A 21,739-nucleotide genomic window follows, 5' to 3' on the forward strand; every position below is an offset into this window, starting at 1 on the left:
TGAGTGATAACAGATAGGTTTCTCTGAAAGACAGTTTGTTTGCCACTGCCAATCTCCCTGAAATGTGCATCTGTAGAGAGTGTCATTTAAGTCATTCACACAACCAAAAATGATGTTCTACCCAAGTTTGGGAGCTATGTGTGCTCCCAATTTCTGGTTGTGTGGAAGCAAGGTAGAAGAAAACCTGGGTAGCTTTTCCTGCTACCTTACTTCCACACAATCACTTCTACCCAGGTTTTCCTCTTACCTTGCATCCACTCAGCTGAAAATTGGGAGCCCACACAGCTCCCAAACCCAGGTAGAACACGTTTTTGATTGTGTGAATGACCTCATGGTCTCCATTCAAACAGGGAAACTACAAGGCCCAATAGGTCTAGCCAGTGCTCTGTTTGAAAACGTGCTAGAATTTTCTAGAATGCACATGAGTTCCTCAGCAGAGGATCGTTGGCAGACAGTGGAAAGCTGAAAAGTGGAAAGCTTGACCACCATAAAGAGCTGTATCTTTAGTCCAATTCAGATATTGTTTTGTATAGCCATACACATATCTGTACACTCATACATGTTTTTATATGAATGCATGTTTTTGCATTCATTTTAAAAGTGAACCTAAGTGCAGACCCCTCAAAAGCCCTATTCACACTTTATGTTCAACACTTGTATTATAAATGTACAGTATGCACAGGAGGGGTCTGTACACAAGTTCACTCTTAAAATGAATGCATGTACAGTAATTCACACAAAAACATGTATGTTTGTACAAATATCCATACACTCATGACATAATGTCTGAGTAGGAGTAAAATGGTATACAGCTGTTACTTGTGTTCAACATAATGTGTGACTAACTGTACACTTATAGTGCAAGTGTTGAACATAACATGTGAATCATGCTGTTGCTATGTTCAAACTGAGATGCTGGTAGGACCTCCAGAAGGATATACTGGTGGGGGAAGAGAAACAGTAGGCTAGAAAGTGAATGGGGACACATGAAAAAGTAGATTTTGGTGTCATCACCATTATGTGACAGCAGAAGTATCAAGAATGGATGTGATCATGCCTGAAGAAAGAATATTTGTAGTATGATTAATATACACATTTGAACTGGAAAGACTTTTGGATCTGATCTGAACACTTTTGTAAGCACTTTTCAAACATAACTCAAATTTTTATGTTTCTACAAATATTCAGGTCAGCTCCCTTCCAAAAATATACTTTTATTCTACAAGGACAAAATTAACACTTTTAATGTGTTCTTACCAAGTTTTGAGCAGACTGAACTCTCAGCTGAGTGGTGTGGAAATAAGATATTATCCTTTACTGTACATAATATTATCTCGCATGTGCTGTCAACTGAAGGGAGAGAAAAAAGAACCTTGCCTTAAATCCCAGAGAAGCTTACATAGCATAAATGTCTGTGCTGTATAAATGCAGGATTTTTATGTGTTGGCATAAAGCTTTAGATAATAACCGTTCTTTGGAGGCATAATTTTAAAAGCTGGAGTTGTAGAGCTGATTCTAGGTTTTTAAAATGTTATTTTAGATAATTGTAGAGACAAACTGGTGCAATCTCTATTCACTGCTAATATATGATTGTATGTTGCATCTATGACTCATAGAAGTGCACATATAGAGAGAACGACGAGAGAGTGAAAGACGGCCTGAGCTTCAAGCCTTTTTTTCATGTAGGTATATAGTGCAGTCTTATGTTTTCATACATGCTTCACTGGATAGCATCCATTATGATGCTCATGGAAGGACTCATTGTGGTACTCCACAACGTTGTGCTACCATTAGTGGAAGGCAGACCTCCTCAGCAGTGGTCCCTCTAATTTTTTTCATCTCTGTGTGGAATGAGTTTTGTTCTGGGCAGAAGTATCAAGGCAGTGTGTGCACACGTGCATTCAGAATGGGGCCTTCCTGATTCAATCTGAGCAGGATCTGAAATGAACTGAGCAGACATTCCAAAACTTGTGAGCGCGCACACGTGCACACGCCTTAGAGGGAACAGTGCTTCTCAGGGACATGTATGAGTTTGTGCATGGAATAGTGCAATGTGCTGCACAGCAGTTAACTAGTGCACTGTCTTGTGATACCACTAGGGGAAAGGGGACCTTTTCCAGGTACACTTACAAATGTGTCCATGAGGTAGTGAAATGTGTTGTGCAACAATTTAGCTAGTGCACTGTGTAGCACTACTGCTAGTGCTAATGCCACTGACACATGAACTAGTTTGCAGGGGTGACCCGAGGTATTGCAGCACCTGAGGTGAGGTGCCAAATGCTGCCTTGCTCCATTATTTTATTTATTTGTTTGTTTATTTAATTGTATTTATATACTGCCTGACTCCAGAGGCTCCAGGCGGTTCACAAAAACAAAAAACAAACAAGAACAGCTATTAAAACAAGAATTAAAAATCTAACAAATTAAAGCAATTTTAAAAAATCCAAACAGCAATTAAAAATTTAAAATATGCAGAGATTATTAAAAGCCTGGCTTAAAAAGTGTGTCTTAAAGGCTCTTTTGAAGACTGGTAAAGATGTGATACCACAAATGTCTACAGGGAGCGCGTTCCACAGCCTAGGAGCGACTACAGAGAAGCCCTGCTCCCGAATCACTGCCAGACGAGCTGGCGGTACATGGAGACGGACCTCTCTCGTTGATCTTAATGTGCAGTAGGGATCATTTAGAAGGAGGCACTCTCCCAGCTAACCCGGTCATAAGCCATTTAAGGCTTTAGAATTAATTACCAGTACTTCGTATTTTGCCCAGAAACCAATGCAGCCATTGCGACTGCTTGAAAACAGGCTTGAAAACCCTGCTAAATGGGCAAAGAGGCACCTTTTACCGTGGTGATTCTCCTTATTTAGCAGGGGGAGAGTAACTGACCCTATTCACCCCCAGCACAGTACCTCCAGTGACTGTTGTTGGTGTCTATCTAATGTTTCTTTTTAGAATGTGAGACCTTTGGGGACAGGGAGCCATCTTATTTGCTTGTTATTTCTCTTTGTAAACCGCCCTGAGCCATTTTTGGAATGGCGGTATAGAAATCGAATTGTTGTTGTTGTTGTTGTTGTTATACTGTATGGTCTCTCTGAGACACCCCAGAGACCAGTCTAGCTGCTGTATTTTGAACCAACTGAAGTTTCCGAACCACATACAAAGACAGCCCCACATAGAGCACATTGCAGTAGTCAAGCCTAGAGGTTACCAGAGAGTGCACCACAGTTCTGAGATCATTATCCTCAAGGAATGGAGACAGCTGTTGTATCAATCAAAGTTGATAGAAAGCACTCCTGGCCATAGCCTCAACCGGAGAAACCAGAGTGAGGCCTGGATCCAGAAGCACTCCCAATCTGCATACCTGTTCCTTCAGTAGGAGTGTACAACCCCATCCAGAACAAGATCTATCACATCCCTCAAAGTATGACCCCTCACCAGTGTGCCCTCTAACAGGGATTCCCAGATGTTGTTGACTACAATTCCCATAATCCCCAAGCAAAAGCTATTGCAACTGGGGATTCTGGGAGTTGTAGTCAACAACATCTGGGAACCCCTGTTAGAGATGACACGGCCACTCACCATGAGTACCTCCGTCTTGCTTGGATTCAGCTTTAATGTATTATCCCTCATCCAGTCCATTACTGCCTGTAGGCAGGCATTTAGTGGGGCTATGCCATTTCTTGATGATGATGTAATGGAGAAATAGATTTGGCTGTCATCAGCATAATGATAACACCCTGCTCCAAACTCCTGATCATCTCACCCAGCGGTTTCATGTAGGTGTTAAAAAGCATTGGAGACAGGATGAAGCCATGAGAGACATCATACAATAGCTCTCATTTCAGAGAGCAACAATCTCCAAGCGACACCATCTGAAATCTACCAGAGAGATAAGAATGGAACCACTGCAAAGCAGTGCCACCTATTCCCAAATCCTCCAAGTGATTCAGAAGGATATCATGGTCAATGGTATCAAAAACCACAGAAAGGTCGAAAAGAACCAACAGAGTCACACTCCCTCTGTCTTTTTCTTGGTAAAGGTTATCCATCAGGCTGACCAAGGCTGTCTTCACCCCATAGTCTGCCCTAAAGTCATTTTGAAATGGATCTAGATAATTAGTATCATCCAAAACTGCCTGGAGTTGATCAGCCATCACCCTCTCAATTACCTTGCCCACCCAAGCGATGTTGGAGACTGGCCTATAATTACCTATCATCTAGGGCTCTAGGGCAGGCTTCTTAAGCAAAGGTATCTCACAGTTGCCTCTTTCAAACATGGAGGCATCCTGTCCTCCCTCAATGAGTCATTTATGATGTCAACTAGGCCATCTCTAAGAGCCTCCCTGCTAGAAGTTATAAGCCACGTTGGGCATGGGTCCAAAGGACAAGTGATAGGCCGAACACCACCAAAGAGTTTGTCCACATCCTCAGGAGACACAAATTGAAACTGATCCATTCTAATTGAACCAGAGGAGATACTGGGCATGTCTCCAATTGACCCTGCCATAACCGTGGAGTCCAAGTTGGCTTGAATGCGAGAGATTTTATCCTCAAAAGAGTTGTTAAAAGCATCACAGTGGGATAATGAAAAATCCAGATCTATGTTCAGAGAAGAGGGAACCCAAGTCAGTCCCCTCACAACTCTGAGCAACTCTGCTGGATGCAAACTTGTGGATGTAATATGTGCAGAATAGAATTGCTTCTTGGCTGCACATATTGCCACAGTATAAGCTTTCAAATGGGCTTTGTGCAGTGTCAGATTTGAGTCAAGTCTCCACTTACGCTCTAGCCTTCTACCTTGTCGCTTCAGCTCCCGTAGTATAACATGGAGCTTGTTTCAAAGCAGAATGGAGAAGGTGCTTGGGGTGATAGTGTCTCCTGCCCTGGTAAGCTCCCTGTTCCAGGTCTTCATCAGGGCATCAACAGAATCATTGGCAGAACCAACCCTAAAACCCTCCAAGGAATTCTATGGGATCCAACAGCCTTCTTGAGTAAACCATCCTAATAGGTCCTGCACCCCTGAAAGGGTGGGTTGTGGCCATGAAACCAACCTTAACCAGAGGGTGATCTGTCCATGACAATGGAGACACTCTAGGAGTCTCTACCCACAGAACACCTACCCTGATCTGAGCAAAAGACTAAACCAAGGCTGGTACCAGCCATGTGTGTTGGCCTCATGACCGATTTGGGATAGGCCCATACAGGTGAAACTCGGAAAATTAGAATATCGTGCAAAAGTCCATTAATTTCAGTAATGCAAATTAAAAGGTGAAACTGATATGAGACAGATGCATTACATGCAAAGCGAGATAAGTCAAGCCTTAATTTGTTATAATTGTGATGATCATGGCGTACAGCTCATGAAAACCCCAAATCCACAATCTCAGAAAATTAGAATATTACATGGAACCAAGAAGACAAGGATTGAAGAATAGAACAATATTGGACCTCTGAAAAGTATAAGTATGCATATGTATTCAGTACTTGGTTTGGGCCCCTTTTGCAGCAATTACTGCCTCAATGCGGCGTGGCATGGATGCTATCAGCCTGTGGCACTGATGAGGTATTATGGAAGACCAGGATGCTTCATTAGCGGCCTTCAGCAATTCTGCATTGTTTGGTCTCATGTCTCTCATCCTTCTCTCGGCAATGCCCCATAGATTCTCTATGGGGTCAGGTCAGGCGAGTTTGCTGGCCAATCAAGCACAGTACACTGTATACTCTTCAGAGGTCCGATATTGTTCTATTCTTCAATCCTTGTCTTCTTGGTTCCATGTAATATTCTAATTTTCTGAGATTGTGGATTTGGGGTTTTCATGAGCTGTATGCCATGATCATCACAATTATAACAAATTAAGGCTTGACTCATCTTGCTTTGCATGTAATGCGTCTGTCTCATATATCAGTTTCACCTTTTAATTTGCATTACTGAAATTAATGGACTTTTGCACGATATTCTAATTTTCCGAGTTTCACCTGTAGTTGTCATGGCCACTATGAACTCCCAAGCTGCATCAGACAAGCTGGCCCCAAAGTGAACACTGAAGTTGCCCAACACCAAAAGCTTGGGCAACTCAACACCAATTCTGTGACCAGCACCATCAGCTCAGTTAGGGATGCCATTGGGCAACAGAGTGCTTGGTACACCAATAGAATCCACAACCTATCCCGAGTCCCCAGGGCCACACTCAGTATAGCCCAGTTGCCTCACAGGAGACAGTAGATGCAGTCTACTGTTACATCTGTAGACTACAGCATCTGAGTCTACAGATTCTGTAGACAACATCTCACTCAGTGCTTTCTACACTGATTGACAGTGGCTCACCATGGTTTCAGGCATGGGTCTCTCCCTGTCCAGCCTGGAGATGCTGCCAGGGAGTGAATCTGGGACCCTTTGCATGTAAGCAGGGTTTCTACCAGTGATCTACGGCCCCATCCCCTAAAGGGAATATCTTACAGTGCTCACATGTAGTCTCCCGTCCAAATGCAAACCAAGCTGGGCCCTGCCCAGCAAAGGGGACAACTCATGCTTGCTACCACGAGACCAGCTTTCCTCCCACTTAGATGGATCAAGGCTTTTCTCATATTCAGGCCCAGGTAGAATTGTGGCAGCACTACAGAGCTGAAGCAAAACCCACTAAAAATAACTATTTTTATTGCCACAGGGGGTCATCCATGCTTCCTCCCATGTTATCTTCTCTGCAACTGTGTGAGGAAGGAGGTTAGGCTGAGAGAGAGTGACTGACCCAAAGTCACCCAGTGAACCTCAGGTCCGAGTGGGGTTTTGAACCTTGAGCTCCTCCTTCATATGTAGATTGTCTGCATCTAGGACCAAATTAGATGTTACTTTAAGAATATGTTGGAAGGAATCCCATAATTGGGCCTCTCCTTATTTTTTATTTTGCAAAATAAAGATGAGTCCTGGACTGGGGCCACTACATGGGAGGGTAGCTTAACTCTCTCCCACTCAAGCTGTTACTTGCCCCAAGTGGCATATGTAAGTTTAGCCAAATTAGGGCAAATGGCATCTTGAGGAGAGTGGTTTTCAGTGGCAAAATGGCATTAAAAAAAAATAATAACAACACTTTCCCCCTCGTTGTGGTCCTTAAGAGTTCCTGCGGTTGCTTTTTGTAAAATGGACAATGAGGCATGTTCTAGTCATGGGATCACATTTGAAGTATCAACTAGTTTGGCTTTTTCTGACCTGTCACTGGTTTCTCCTTATATTCTGTAGCCATCTGTTCTCCATGTCAAAATGAAATTTTTGACACAACTCCCATGCTATTCATTCTTCCACTCCCACCATGTCTCAGACAAAAGAGGGCTGTATAATGTCTCAACCAGGAAAGAATTATAGCAAACAATACAATGAAGTATGTGTTCCAGTGCAATGCAATTCAGTGTGGAAACAATGCATTGACATTGGAAATATTAACTTTATGGGATAAATGGCAACAGTCTGATGGAAATCCAGTTGCACATACGGAATTGCAAAACTTGTGCAATGTCAGTAGATGGCCTTTTTAATTTCCATGGGAATGATTCAGGCTAGTAGTGTGCACGGATCGGTTCGGAGGCCATTCCACTGGCCTCCGAACTGATCCGGACAAGGGGTGGTTTTGGTTCGGGAGGGTTGGGGTGGGGGGTTCCATTAAGGGCGGGGGGGGGGCTTTACTCACCCCTCCCGCGCTTTGCAAGTTTGGTGCCATAATTATTTTTAAAAATGCGCCGCAGAATTTCTGGTTGCTCGCCGCTCCTTCTTGACTTCAAAATCGGGCGGCAGGATACTTCCCTGCCGCCCCCGAAGCCCCCTCAAGCCATTTGAGCTCTTGAAATCTCGCCCAGACCAAGTGCCAAAGCGCTCGGGCGGGCGGCGGGGAGATGTCTGTCCGTCCGCCCGCCCCCTTCCCTGCCTTCTGCGAAGTGCAGGGAGCCTTCTGCGCGCGCGCGTGCGCAGAAGCAGGGAGCCTTCTGCGCACGCACGCGCAGAAGGCTCCCTGCACTTCGCAGAAGGCAGGGAAGGGGGCGGGCGGACGGACAGACATCTCCCCGCCGCCCGCCCGAGCGCTTTGGCACTCGGTCTGGGCGAGATTTCAAGAGCTCAAATGGCTTGAGGGGGCTTCGGGGGCGGCAGGGAAGTATCCTGCCGCCCGATTTTGAAGTCAAGAAGGAGCGGCGAGCAACCAGAAATTCTGCGGCGCATTTTTAAAAATAATTATGGCACCAAACTTGCAAAGCGCGGGAGGGGTGAGTAAAGCCCCCCCCGCCCTTAATGGAACCCCCCACCCCAGTGCCGAGCCGCAGGTCCGCGGTCCGGTGCACACCCCTAATTCAGGCTCTCAAAGAGTCATTACTCTGTCACAATTGCCATGGGAGACTTTTATGAATACTTTTCTGGTCTTATTGAAACTCATAATTAAAAGAATAGGGGCATGACCGAGAGCAATGGTATACAGTAGATAAGTGGCATAGCAAAATCAGCCTCTGTTTAGACCATTCCGCTATTATTTATTGCAGTATCTCTGGATTCTGAATTAAACAATTGGCTATCCAGCAATTAAAAGAAGAACTTGGATGATACTGATTGTCTAGACCCTTTTCAATCTGGCTTCTGTTCTGAGTTGGGGATTGAAACCACCTTGGTGGCCTTGGTGGATGACCTACATTGGGAACTAGGTCATCAACAAAGACACCCCCCCCACACACACACAGGGGGAGTGTGTCTCTGTTGGTTCTCCTGGACCTCTCAGTGGCATTCAGTACCATTGATCATGATGGACCTCTTGGATATGGGGATTGGGGGCACTGTTTTGGAGTGGTTATTGTCCTTGACAAGAAGACCCAGAAGGTGATGGGGAACTCCTGCTTGACCTCTTGACCACTGGTCTATTGAGTCCCACAAGGTTCAGTTATGTCTCCCATGATGTTTACTATCAACATCAAACAGCTGGGAGAGGTCATTGAGCACTGACATAGCCCCTGTGCCCCTTAGTGATGTGTGTGCTCTCCCCACACTGGGGCGTGCAGATTATTTCCTTATCAGGGCAGCAACTGCTGCCCAACAACTGCTGCTGCTCTTGTAGGCTGCTGCGTGCCACCAATATTCCACACAGAGAAGCAGGGAGGTCCCCATTCCGTTCTTCTCTGGAATGGGGACTTGCTTCCTGGCATTTCCTGGGCTGGATGGGAATGGAGAGAAGTTGGGAAGTGGGAAGGCCCTGCTCTCTTTCTCTCTCCAGAGAGGACTGGAATGGGACCTCCCTGTTTGTCAGCACCAGATATCACTGAGGGCAAGCAGCGGCAAGAATAACAGGAGTGGCAGTGGGTGGGGGCAGGGTGGTGAGGAACCATGATGTTAAGTGGGGAGAGGGTAGGGAGGCTGTTGAGGGGCCCATGGCAGCCCTACCCTGTGTCTGGCCCGTGTTCTTGGAACAGGTTTGAAGACAGGTAGCTCTGTCCCTGCCATTGAGATGCAGGCTGAAATGTCAACAGTAAGTGGATGACATTCAGCTGTTACTCTAGCTGTCATCTGATCCTAGCGAGGTGGTCGATGTTCTGAACTGGGGATTGGAGGTAGTGAGGGGCTCGATGTGGAGAAGTGCTATTGATAGGATAACTGATTGGGTTGAGGGGATTTGACCAGCTTTTAATAGGGTTGTGTGCCAGCTAAAACCCATTCCTGAGAAGACAGTTCTGGACATAGTTACCCATGCCTTAGTCATGTTGCAGCTTGAGTAATGCAACACCTTCTCCATGGGGCTACCCTTGAAGAATATTTTGAAACTTCAGTTGGTGCAAAATGCAGGGGCTAGGACCTGCAGCTGCTCACTGAGAGCATGTTACACCCACTTTTTGAAAGAGGTGCACAGGCTCAGTGTTCCCTCTAAGGTGTGTGTATGTGCACAAATTTTTTTGATGTCTGCTCATTTAATTTTAGATCCCACTTAGGTTGAATCAGGAAGGCCTGAACACACGTGTGCACATACTATCTTGATACTGCCACTCAGAACAAAATTCATTCTGCACACAGATGGAAAAAATTAGAGAGAACATTGCACAGGCTGCAGATTTCTTATCAAATCCAATTCAAGGTGCCGCTTATCATCTTTAAAGTTCCTAATGGTTTGGGGCTTAGATATCTGCAGGACTGCCTGCTCCTGAATAGTTCTGCCTGTCTGACAAGGTCATTGAAGGAATCTTTGCTCTATGTGCCAATATCGAGAGAGCTTGGTTGTTTAGCATATAGGACAGTAGAACTGTGCATGATTTTTTGTGTGTGATTCGATTCTACCTCTAATTCGGGAAACATTCCTGATTTGCCCAGATAGATCAATGGGGAACTCAAATCATGCTATTGTTCCCCATGGGTAGCTCCTAGGGACACCAAAGTGGGTTGGGTGGTAGGGCATGATGGGTGCTACCTACCATCCAACCCACAAAATAAAGTAGGCATTTTTTTTATTTTTTTAAAAATTAGAACTTCCCCCCCAAACCCCATAGGATTCTATGGGGGTTTAGGGTTTTTTTAAAAAATAATTCATTCACTTGCCAATTTCTTTTGTAGGTTGGGCAGTATAGCATCCATCATACCACACAACCCACTTTGATGTCCCTAAGTCCAAACCATAGGGAACAATGAGGTGTTTTGAGTTCCCCATTGTTCTTTATGGGCCAAACAAACAGAGTGCACTCATTTTTCAATCCTGCCTTGCAAAACACTGCAGAACAGAAGCACACAGAGTCCCTGCCAACAAGAACAACAGATTTTGCCACACAATAAATTTTGCCAAACACACAGTCCAAAGAAGGCCAAAAAAGAATAACTGAACCAGAATCACCTGCTAGCCACAGTGCCTATGCTGCAGTAACATTATAGGCACAATTGTGCCAATAATTGCTCTCTCACACACAATTATAACTCAATACTACTTGCAACAGCTGCCCCAGCACAGAAACACCCTTAGCAGCCAGCAAGCATAAGGATAAGCTCCACTACAGCAACATCTTCAGTCACATTTTGACTGGGTGAGTACACCTTGCAATGCAGAATACAGAGCAGACCAGAGCAGCGAGTGAAGCACAAGTTAGTAGTTCAGTGCCACAACACAAACCAAGCCACAACTCAAGGCAGGCAGGCACCCAAGTTCTGTCTTTGTCCATCTGAGATCCAGCAAAACCAGTTAGCTAATATAGCAACAATAGCACAGCATATTTTACTCAGTGCAGAGAAAAGAAAACCACAAAATCAAATCTTCCTTGATACCTTCCTTCCACCTCTCTTGATGTATCCTCCTCAAGGGCATACTAAGGGCTCTCTCTGCCTCTCATGCCCTTTGAAAACATTTTGAAATTCCCTCCTTTTGGGCTCCCTCCTCCCAGCCAATGACAGAGTTGACAATGAGAACACTTGATTTGAATGACAAGCCAACCAAGAAGCAAGGAGATCTCAAGCCAATCAGAAACCAGTGCCAGAAAACCAATCAGTAAGGGGGGATATCCCACCAAAACCACCACTTGAATCATGTGAATTGATTCATGTTGAATTGGGGCTAATTTGATTCTACCGCGAATCAGCCCCTTCATTTTGAGGGCAATTCAGTTTGCATTAGAATCATGCAAATCACCCCAATTTGGTGCTAATCAATTCACCCATAAATCAAATTGCACATCCCTACAGGGCAGAGCCTTCTTGGTTATTGCTCCCAGGCTTTAGAATGGTCTCCTGGTAGATGCTCATTTCCTGACTTCCCTTGCTGCCTTTAAGAAGCAAGTTTAGAACTTTCTGTTTGTTTAGGACTTTGCCTTTAGTAGGTGCTGGTTCTTTTGCTGCTGTGTCTTGGTATTGGATGGATTTATTGGATTGCTGGTTATTTTAATATGATTTTATGGATTCTGCTGTTCTATTTTAACCTTGTAAGCTGTCCTGGGATAAATTTATAAAATCTTCTCTCAAACATCCCTCCCCCTCTTTTCATTTTCAAAGCTATGTATGGTTAGCCATATACCTGCATGAGTGTTTTCATTAATCACCATTAGCTCAAGCCCACAGTTTGCAAATCCACTTCTAACCATGGCTGTAAACAGTGCAGATGTAATGTTAGCCTTGGTTGGTTCTGAAAAAGTAAAAAATGATTCACATGTGGAAGAAGAGGAGAAGAGAGGAAAGAGCATGCGTACATCGGCTCATTGGTGCTCCCAGTCCCCTAACAATGGACACTGGGATTTACTGTTGGAACTTGAATGGGTTTTTACCAATGATTAAAATGGCAAATGTTAGTCCAGCACATTAGATGCACTGCTGTAATTTTGTTGGTACAAAATATCCAAATTTTACCCAAAAAATCTAAATTTTAAATATATGAGTACAAGTAAGGCCGTGTAATGAGAAATGCAATTATTTTCATTGTTCAAAATAAAAACTGTGCACCTGATTTATCTAATGCCTGGCTCTTTTGCATAGATGTATTATTATTTGCATGAGATGTGGGCAACATAAGCAGTGATCTTGTCTCTGCCATCTCTGGATGGTGGTTGTCTTCCAACCATACTGGATGGTAGTTATCTTCCTTTATAATCTTGCATAACTTAGGATAAGAATGAGTGGTTTAAAAGAAATCACAGGAATCAAATGTATGGTTTTATTTCTTTAATGTGAAGCTTCTAAATGTCATGCTGTGATCTAGAGAAGCATGCATGCCACACTTATATGTTACTGGAGGTTCTTTCTTTCTTCCTTTCTTCCTTTCTTGTATCTGTTCTGGCATTGTAGCCTTTCTTCTGCTGTATCATAAACCACTGTTGTAATCAGGATGGGGAGCAGTGTCCCTCTAAGTCTTGCTCACATGTGTGTACACACACACACACACACACACACACACACACAGAGTTATTTTTAGATCCTGCTCAGATTGAATCAAGAAGGTTGCAAGCCATTCTGAATATACGTGCGCACACACTGTCGTGATACTGTTGCCCAGAACAAAACTCATTCTGCACACAGATGAGAAAAAATTAGAGAACAGCAATTGGGAGGTGGTCATTTGCAGTGTAGTGGGAGGGGTTGCTGTGTTGAAACCAATACAGAAAACTGCACTGCAGCCGCACAAGCTCTTGCACGTATGCATAGGGCCGACCTATGTGCTGGGTGGACCTAGCTGGTTGCCTAGGGTGCCAGATCTTGGGGGTATGTGAGTGCAGGTGCCGCCACCCTGCCCCCAGCAGTGAATAGCTGCAGTGGCTCCCAGTGGACACTGAGGCAAAAGAAGATTACTTCTAAAAATTCATAGAATTTCCCAGTGTCCTGCCACTGCAACCCTGTCCTCTGTGTTGTTGCCCTGCTCTGTGCAGGATCCCACCCTGCTGTGTGCCCTGCCACTCAGCTGGCTGATGCACATACATGGCAGCCATTTGAGGGGCCAGCCTGGTAAAAATCTCCACTGGATTGACCCCTCAAGTGCTGTGTGCACTGGCCAGCAGAGTGGCAGGTGCAGGGTGTGTGGCAGAGGCGGACTCCACTGGGCAGCAAGGTGGCAGCAGTAAGACAGCTTATGAATTTTTAAAGGTAAAATCTGCTTCATCCCCACCCCAGGCGGGCCAGCTTCCAAGTATGACTTTGACGCCCTCCCCCAATTCTGTTAAAATTGATATTCTGTGTGTGTGTGTTTGTTTATTTTATCAAATTACATGATATTATTTTCACGGAATGTGGGGATGCCAAAATCATATTTCGCCTAGGGCCAGCCATGTATACAGATGACCTTACAGCCTCTGAGATCTGGTGTTGTAGTGAATGGCTAAGAGTGTGAGATGTGAGGTAGTCCCTTGTTTAAATCGCTCTTCAGACCTGAAACCGTCAGGAAGCCTTAGGCAAGTCACTGCTTTGCACCCTGAGCTCCCATCTGCCAAACGGAGTCAGAGATGATATCCGTCATGGTGTAATGGTGGTTGTGAAGAGTTTCAGACACCTGGGAGATCTCCCCTCTCATATCTCTCTTGGCTGTGTAGCTCATCGGTTGTACTTAGTCCAATCACTGTCACTCCACCAAACTTCACAGGATTGCTGTGAGGATAAAAATGAACACCATGAACACTACCCTTAGCTCCTTGGAGAAAGGGCAAGATAAAAATGAATGAAATGAAAGCCACTTACCTTACAGGTGAATTGTAAGAGGACTGGATTGTATGTGAAGTGCTTTAAACGTGAAATGGTGCTGTAGAAGCACTATCTGTTTATTATTATTACTTCACAAGTGTCATCCACCTAACAATTAGTGCCTGCATTTAAAGTGCTCTGACTGATGTTTGACAGGGCATGTAAGGTTGTGCTGTGGTGTGAAACATTTAGCACCAAATATGAAATGGGATGGGAAAGCCAGTCTTGAAGTATTGAGCATGAATTGTCCCCTTTGTTAAAAAGGGTTTGCCTTGGTTTGCATTTGGATGGGTGACTACATGTGAGCACTGTCTGCTATAAGGTATTCCCCTTAGAGGATGGGGCTGCAGCTCAGGGGTAGAGCATCTGCTTGCATGCAGAAGGCCAAGGTCCCAGGTGCAACTGCTGGCACCTCCAGGTTGGGCTGGAAAGACTCCTGCCTGAAACCTTGGAGGTCTGTTGCCCATCACTGTAGACCGCACTGAGCTATATGAACCAATGTTTGACTCAGTATAAAGCAGCTTCCTATGTTCCTAAATATTTAGAGCTAACCTGAGGGCTTCTGCTTTGTGATAACACTGGCCTGTTTTTCTTGGTGTTGCTTTTGTTTTGTAGACCAGTCTTATTGCGATCGTTTGCGGCAGGACATGGCTTTTCTGACAAGCAGCGGCAGACTGAGTGAGCAGCTGGTGGACAAAATCGTGCTTCAGCTGAACAGAGTTTATCCTCAAATTCTTACCAATAAAGAAGCAGAAAAGGTAACTGAACAAATAAAATGGTAGTGTTTACAGATACAGCTTCATTGCTTTTCTTTAGCTGTAGCCCACTGAGTTTTTGATTAGGGATTTCAGTTCATTAATTCAAACATTCTGGTACAGGTTTGGGGAGTGAAGGCCTGTAATTACTGGTGGGTCTGAGAATGGAGCCCTAGCACAAAATATCTCTACTTATCAGCTATTGCATAATCTTTTCCATGCATGATGTATATGTGTAATTCTTTGTAAAATACAGTAATTCAGGCTTGAAGTGTGTTACAAGCAGGACTTGATAAGTGCATACAGAGCAGACACTCAAGAAAATGAACCAAATTACAAACTATAGGAAAACTTCAACATATGTAGTCTGCAGTTAAACAACTAAGTATGGTGGAGATGTTCTAGAAAACAGATATCCCATTTTTCAGAAGGAGGACACCAAGACTGAGATAGCAGCAAGAGGCCCATGGGCAGGTGAGAGAAAGGAGGGAGGAGGGTTGAAGGCAAGCAGCTTGCTTGAAGCAGGTGGGTGATATGGAGGGGCTGGATTCTTCTCCAGTTCACATTAACTTCTAGCTGGAGAAGAAGTTGTGTCTTTGTGTTTGTAATATTTACCTTGTAATTGAGCAAGTATTTTGTGTCACTAAGGCAAGGAATTATGAAGCTCTGCCACAAGGAGAGTAGTAAATTTTATGCGGAAGACAAGACTGTGCTCTGGAGAAAATGCTCCTAATTTACAAAAACCTGCCATAGCATTGTTATTACCCTTAACTAAGCTATCGGACTTTGTCAGGAGAAACCATCAGTGTTTATGTAAATCATTCATTCATTTTTTTTCATTTATTCGATTTCTATACCGCCCTTCCAAAAATGGCTCAGGGTGGTTTACCAGAGAAATAACAAATAAATAGGATGGAACCCTGTCCCCAAAGGGCTCACAAACTAAAAAGAAACATAAGATAGACACCAGCAACAGTCACTGGAGGTACTGTGCTGGGGGTGGATAGGGCCAGTTACTTTCCCCCTGCCTCAAGCCTCAAAATGCTGCCCACATTGTTTGGACTCTTGTTTTGAAACTGCCGTAAATACTTCCATGTGTTCATTAATATTCATTCAGAATGGTCAGCTGGTGGCCACCCTTTCTTTGTAATCCAGCCATTCAGTTTAAAACAAAATCTTGCCTGCACCGCTAGGTTCAGACCCAAACACATACATAAACCTTTTCACGCTAATGAAGTATCTTGCATTCTCAAAGGCAAGTGTGCTTTTGCACATTCAGATACATCTCTTTTTTTCTTTCAAGTTAGAATTCTCTTGAAGTGACTGAGGATAAAGGCATTGGAAATGATTTTAAATTTTTATTCATCAAAATGATCTTTAATTTAGGGCAGGGGTAAGCAATGTGTGGCTCTTCAGATGTTACTGAACTACAACTCCCATCATCCCCAACTGTAATAAATTGTGGCTGGGGGTGATGGCAGTTGTAGTTCAGCAACATCTAGGGAGCTGCATGTTGCCTACCCCAATTTAGGGTGTTCTTCATACAGGTATCTCTGAAACTTTTGTTTTAAGTCAAGTTGTGATAACATCTTGACTTAAAACAAGTTTCAGAGATACCTGTATGAACCTGGGTAGCTTTTCCTCCTGCCTTGCATCCACACAATCACTTCCAACCCAGGTTTTCCTTTTACCTTGCTTCCACACTACCCAAAACTGGGAGCACACACAGCTCCCAGACATGGGTAGATCACAGTTTTTGGTTGTGTGCATGACCTTGTAGAGTCACAGAAATGTCCTGCTTGTACTGAAATAGGAATAAAGGGAAGCCAAGTTTACAAAATACATGGGTGAATAAATTGTGCCAGGGATCAGGAGCGTAGCTATAATTGGGCGAACGGGTTCAAAGAACCTGAGCCGTGCCCAATCAGGAGCCGCCATTCGCGGCCCTGACACGCCCCCTGTGTCTGATGTCAGATGCCGGGGCGGTAGTTTAGCTCTCGAGCGGGGGCCGCACGGCCCCTTCGAGAGCTAAACAAAGGCTGGCACTGCAGCTCTTCCCTGCAAAGGCAGGGAAGAGTTGCTCCTGGCTGGTGCTGCAAACGCAGCGCCAGCCTAACTAGCTCCTGAAGGGGCCGTGCAGCCCCTTCAAGAGCTAAGACTGGTGCTGCGTTCGCAACGCAGCCCAGAAGCGGCTCTTCCCTGCAGGGAAGAGCTGCTCCTGGGCTGTGCTGCGAACGCAGCACCAGCCTTTGTCTAACTGCCGAAGGGGCCACATGGCCTCTTTGGCAGTTAAGCTGCTTCTCCCGAACGGAGCCTCAAGGCTCCGTTCAGGAGCCAGACCACGCCCCCTGCGTCTGACGTTAGACGCGGGGGCGTGGCTATCCCCTGCGTCTGATGTCAGGCGCAGGGGGCGGGGCTATCGGGGCGGCCGCACACAGGCCGCCGGCGGGCTAGCTACGCTCCTGCCAGGGATGGGTATATTTCAGGGCCATACAATATGCTTGTGTGGCCACTATGTTCAGAGGCAGTACGCTTGCTGAATATACTTGAATATGCTGCAGTATAAATGGCAGGGAAGGGATGTGGCATAATTCTGTGCTTGTGGCTTTCTGGAAGTATCTGGTTGGTCACTGCTAGCAACCGTATGTTGGACTAAAAGTACCCTTGGTCTGACACAGCAGGGCTCTTCTTCCATTCTTGTTTGGCATGTCAAGTGCTTGAATTGATGTAGTGCAGTATTTACATTTATGAGTTATGGGAGTGTTTGGTTCAAATTTCAGTTCAGCCGTTTATTCATTGGATAGCTGTATGCTGGTGCCAGGCGCTTTGGTGACTTCTGGTCATAACCGGAAGATGAGGGCAATGGGGTGGCAGGGAGGTACACTGCCACCCTGATGGGCATTGAGAAACACAGACATCGGTGGGTGGAAAGCGGCGGGAGAGGTAAGTGCACCCTCCTCCGCTCTTAAAAGGAGACCCCGCTGCCTTCGAGCCTCCCTGCCGTGGTTCCATGCACATCCCGAAGACACACTGCAGTGGCTGTTATGCTACAAGCATTGCTTAAGCACCTCTGGCTGTATGCCTCCCATCCTTAATATGGCGATAACAATACTGGCCTATTTTGCAGGTTATGATATTGACATGCAGTTTTGTGAGCAACTAGGGAAAGTCCTTATCCGATTAGTATTGATTAACCTCCTGTTCTTGTAATTCACTTAGGGAAGCAAAACTAGAAAGCTTAGCAAGTACTTGGCAGTTCAGGGGCTGCATATGATGGACGCCTAGTATAGCTATTGTGTAAACCATTAAGATATCATAGTGGCTCTTCCATAGCATGGGATATTGACAGAAAACTACAAGAAAGCCATATCTGTTTTAATTCTGAAATGATCATTGTAATAATGCTTTATGCCAGCATAAAAGCCTTTAGTCACACACACGTGTGTGTAAGGAAGCCTTGGCAGCTACTGTTTTGTAATGCTAACAGCCACGTGTTTGGAACTACAAAGGGGCAACGCAGCTTGATAAAGACCATTTGGAACTGAAAAACGTTGCCACCCTGCTGAAGCTGCTATACTTCACAAAAAGCAACCATCAGAACTTAGTTGCAAGCATTTAGGGCATTTTGCTCCCAAGTCCAAAGCATCTAAAATATTTGTTTTTAAAGTGTTGAATTTGTAGTCTGGTCTTTTTTTGTTAACACAGGCACTTAAAGGATGAATGCTGATGCTTGCTTTTACTATAGTGTGTGTACCAGTCCCTGAGAGATAATGGAGAAAGTCTGTTATTTCTCCTCCGACTAGCAACAACAACTTGTCATCTCAGTAAGGTATCTTAAACAGCATGTGTTGAATGATGTGTTTTGCTGTAGGTACACTTAAAATACAAAGCTAGCTTTGTGTTCTTTCATGTGCTGTAAAGTGCGACAGAAGTAGCTTTAACATGGTGTTTGTTGTGCAGAAATCCAGTCCTTGCCTTCTCTAATCACTGCTTTTTGCCTGCAGTTTCGAAATCCAAAAGCTTCTCTTCATAGTCGGTTGTCAAGCCTGATTGCCCACTTACAGAAGAGAGGCGACAAGCCATGTCAAGAGTTTTACCGCGCTTTACAGATCAATGCTGAACAACTGTATATCAACTTGCCAAGCAGGAAAAGTCTAAGTAAGTTGGGGCATGAGCAGCCTTTTCCCCCAGTCACTAGCCCCCCCCCCCTTTTTTCTGGAATTGCCACCTTTATTCATTCATTTTTTATGGAGCATCCAAATGACATTGTATCCAGATAATTGACTTTCATTGTTTGCTGTGTTCCATGTCCATGATTTTTCAGAGCTGGTTTGGGGTGATGTGGGAGTAATAAAATGCAGTTGTAGCTCCACCCTGTCCAGGGTGGACAGACAAAGCTGTCTGCTTCAAAGCTGTAAGTGTCCCTTTAAATTGTACACTTTCTCATTGCAAGTTCTGCCCACTATATTGTCATCTGAATTCCCATTTCTACCCTTCTTATACAGTGCAGAATGTACGCATCACTTTCATCCAATTTTTGACTGTTACTCTTTCTGCACAATTACTCCAACTGTTTTACTTTTTCCTATGAAACAAACTAGCAAAATTCAGGGAATTGAGGTAGCTGGCATTGCACAGACCTTAAATTGTTCATCTTTTGTTAATATATCAGTTTGTATGTAGTGTTCATTTCAGCACTAACTTCAGTAACATTGCTTCACATGTTGCTCTGCACTCTCTTGGTACAAAACTTATTTTTAGCATCAGACTTAGCAATAAGAACTTTTAAATTCATTCATTCATTCATTCATTCATTCGATCTCTATACTATTTTCTATATATAGATGTTAGAGTTCGGAGGGGTTGGATTATTTATCTGCCCCACCTGCAGCAGGAGTGGATGAGTAAAAAGAGCTATGCGAATGAATATTGTTGGAAGACATATTAAAGTTCTAAGTAAAGTTGTTTATTTAGGAAATACATCAGATAGATAGAAAGGCTATGTGCCTATCTGCTAGCTATATCAAGAAAAGGGGAAGGAGAAGACAGAAGAGGCTATTCCCACTATCGCCCCAAAGTGGTCTAAGGGAGTCCAGATCGCTTTGGGGCGATCGTGTGCTGCAACAGGAGCCACGCGGCTCCCAGCAGCTAGCTTCATTAAATCCCCCTCCCCTTAAATGAAGTTAATGGAGCGACCACTCCATTAAACTTGGTTTTTTGCTCATGTGTCGCTGCAGCGCACAGCAACACACAAGGAGACCCCCAACCGGGAGGCTGTAAGCAGGATGCCCCATGTGAGCATGTGGGGCATCCTGGAACTTCCGGGGGTCACATGGCGCCCAATCCCTGTAGCCCCTGCCGGCTCCGTGACGGAGCCAGTAGCTGTGTGGGCAGCCAATCTGGCCGCCCAGCTACAAGCGGCTGCTCGTCTGCGGGGAGAATGGGCTATGCCCGTTCTCCCTGCAGAACCTCAGAAGTCTGTCTCTCAGGTGAGAGAACGAAACCTGAGGCTTATCAGTTGCACCTAGTTGATGACTTTGGAAAACTGAATGAATGAATGGAATCAGGACAGAGATAACATGGTCAGAGAGGGTATTCCTTGACTCACTGTCTCTACCCCTAGTGCCCCTGTTAGTGTTACTGGTGCTAAGAGTTGATGCCTTCAGGAGCTGCATCTCCACTGTAAGCAATACTGAAGCAGAGGGACCAGTGAGCTAACTTCCTATGTCCACAATTATGTACTTGGGTTTTTGTTTTTTTGCCAAGTGTTGCCAAGTTCTGTGTAGCAGTGTGCACAATCTGCCAGGATCTGACCACCCACAAGAATTAATTGGGCCCGACATAGCTCATACCTGCACTGCCACCTCTCCTAGCCAATTATACAGCTTTCATTTTATCTTCTTTTAATCAAATTTTAATTCTGATCTTAACTTTTTAATAGCTTCTCATAGATGTTTTATGCTTATAGTTTTTTTAACTTTTAACCTCTATGCATTGATTTTATAATATTTTAATTAATGTTATAACACACCATAGATCTGAGTTAGATAACAATAAGATTTTAGCTTTAACTTTACAGTTACCGTCTCCACAGACATAGACTGTTTTTAACACCATTATGTTCATGTTTTATCTTATGCTGGCCACAGTCCAAAATAAAGAATTTATTTTGTACCCACCCCACCCCCCACTACTATATTCCTAGGTTGTCTTACTGTTGCAAGATATCAGGTTTAAAGAGGCCCACACAGTTCCAAAAGAACTAAAGAAAAGGGTTCATGAAGTGGCAAGGCATTGCTGTAGGAGATGGGGTAGCTTTGTTTTGTGTATGCCATTTTAGAGGTCTTTAGGGATGCTCATCTACTTGAATTCTATATTGGGACCATACTCAGTCTCTAAGGACTAAGAAAAACAAACATACAATAAAAATATTGAGAAACTGCATGGGGATGGGGGGGGGCTGCGTTGCTCATTGCTACAATGTCTACTGTCCAGTTGGTGCCCATTTTGCTCATGCAGCCAGTTTCCACAAGGCTCTAACACTTTTAACAATTGATGTGCTAGCTGAGGATGGGATGGGGGTGGTCATTTTCTTTCAATGACAGAGTACTGAAGCCCGGATGCTGAGAAAACAGTCCAGTCCAGACCTAATGCCCCAATCTCTTCTCCAGAGCTTGGAAACAGCCCATGGCATTGCATCTACCTTTTCTCCAGCCACTTCCCTCTTTTGCAAGCATTTTCCCCGCCCTTCCCCTGAGAACTTCATGGTTAACCTTGGTCAGGTGTGTCCTTAGAGGCCTTGATGGGTGTGGGGCTTGGGGCAAATCAGCCA

At 44.6% G+C, this 21,739-nt stretch overlaps 1 protein-coding gene across 8 annotated transcripts in view; it reads left to right on the plus strand.

Annotated features, from left to right (window-relative positions):
• CARD19 (caspase recruitment domain family member 19) overlaps positions 1-21,739 on the plus strand; it is a 63,527-nt gene that overhangs the window by 25,350 nt on the left and 16,438 nt on the right. For 5 of the 8 annotated variants that reach the window (XM_053301885.1, XM_053301893.1, XM_053301886.1 and 2 more), the window contains exons 2-3: positions 14,768-14,910; positions 18,912-19,065. In XM_053301885.1, the coding sequence (XP_053157860.1) occupies positions 14,768-14,910; positions 18,912-19,065 (297 nt within the window). Of the gene's footprint in view, positions 1-1,616; positions 1,683-14,508; positions 14,607-14,767; positions 14,911-18,911; positions 19,066-21,739 lie in introns of those variants that run through there. The other 3 variants (XM_053301887.1, XM_053301888.1, XM_053301892.1) reach the window with 2 other exon arrangements.

Source organism: Hemicordylus capensis, chromosome 2, assembly GCF_027244095.1.
Source record: "Hemicordylus capensis ecotype Gifberg chromosome 2, rHemCap1.1.pri, whole genome shotgun sequence".
In the NCBI taxonomy this organism is placed as follows: Eukaryota; Metazoa; Chordata; class Lepidosauria; order Squamata; family Cordylidae; genus Hemicordylus; species Hemicordylus capensis.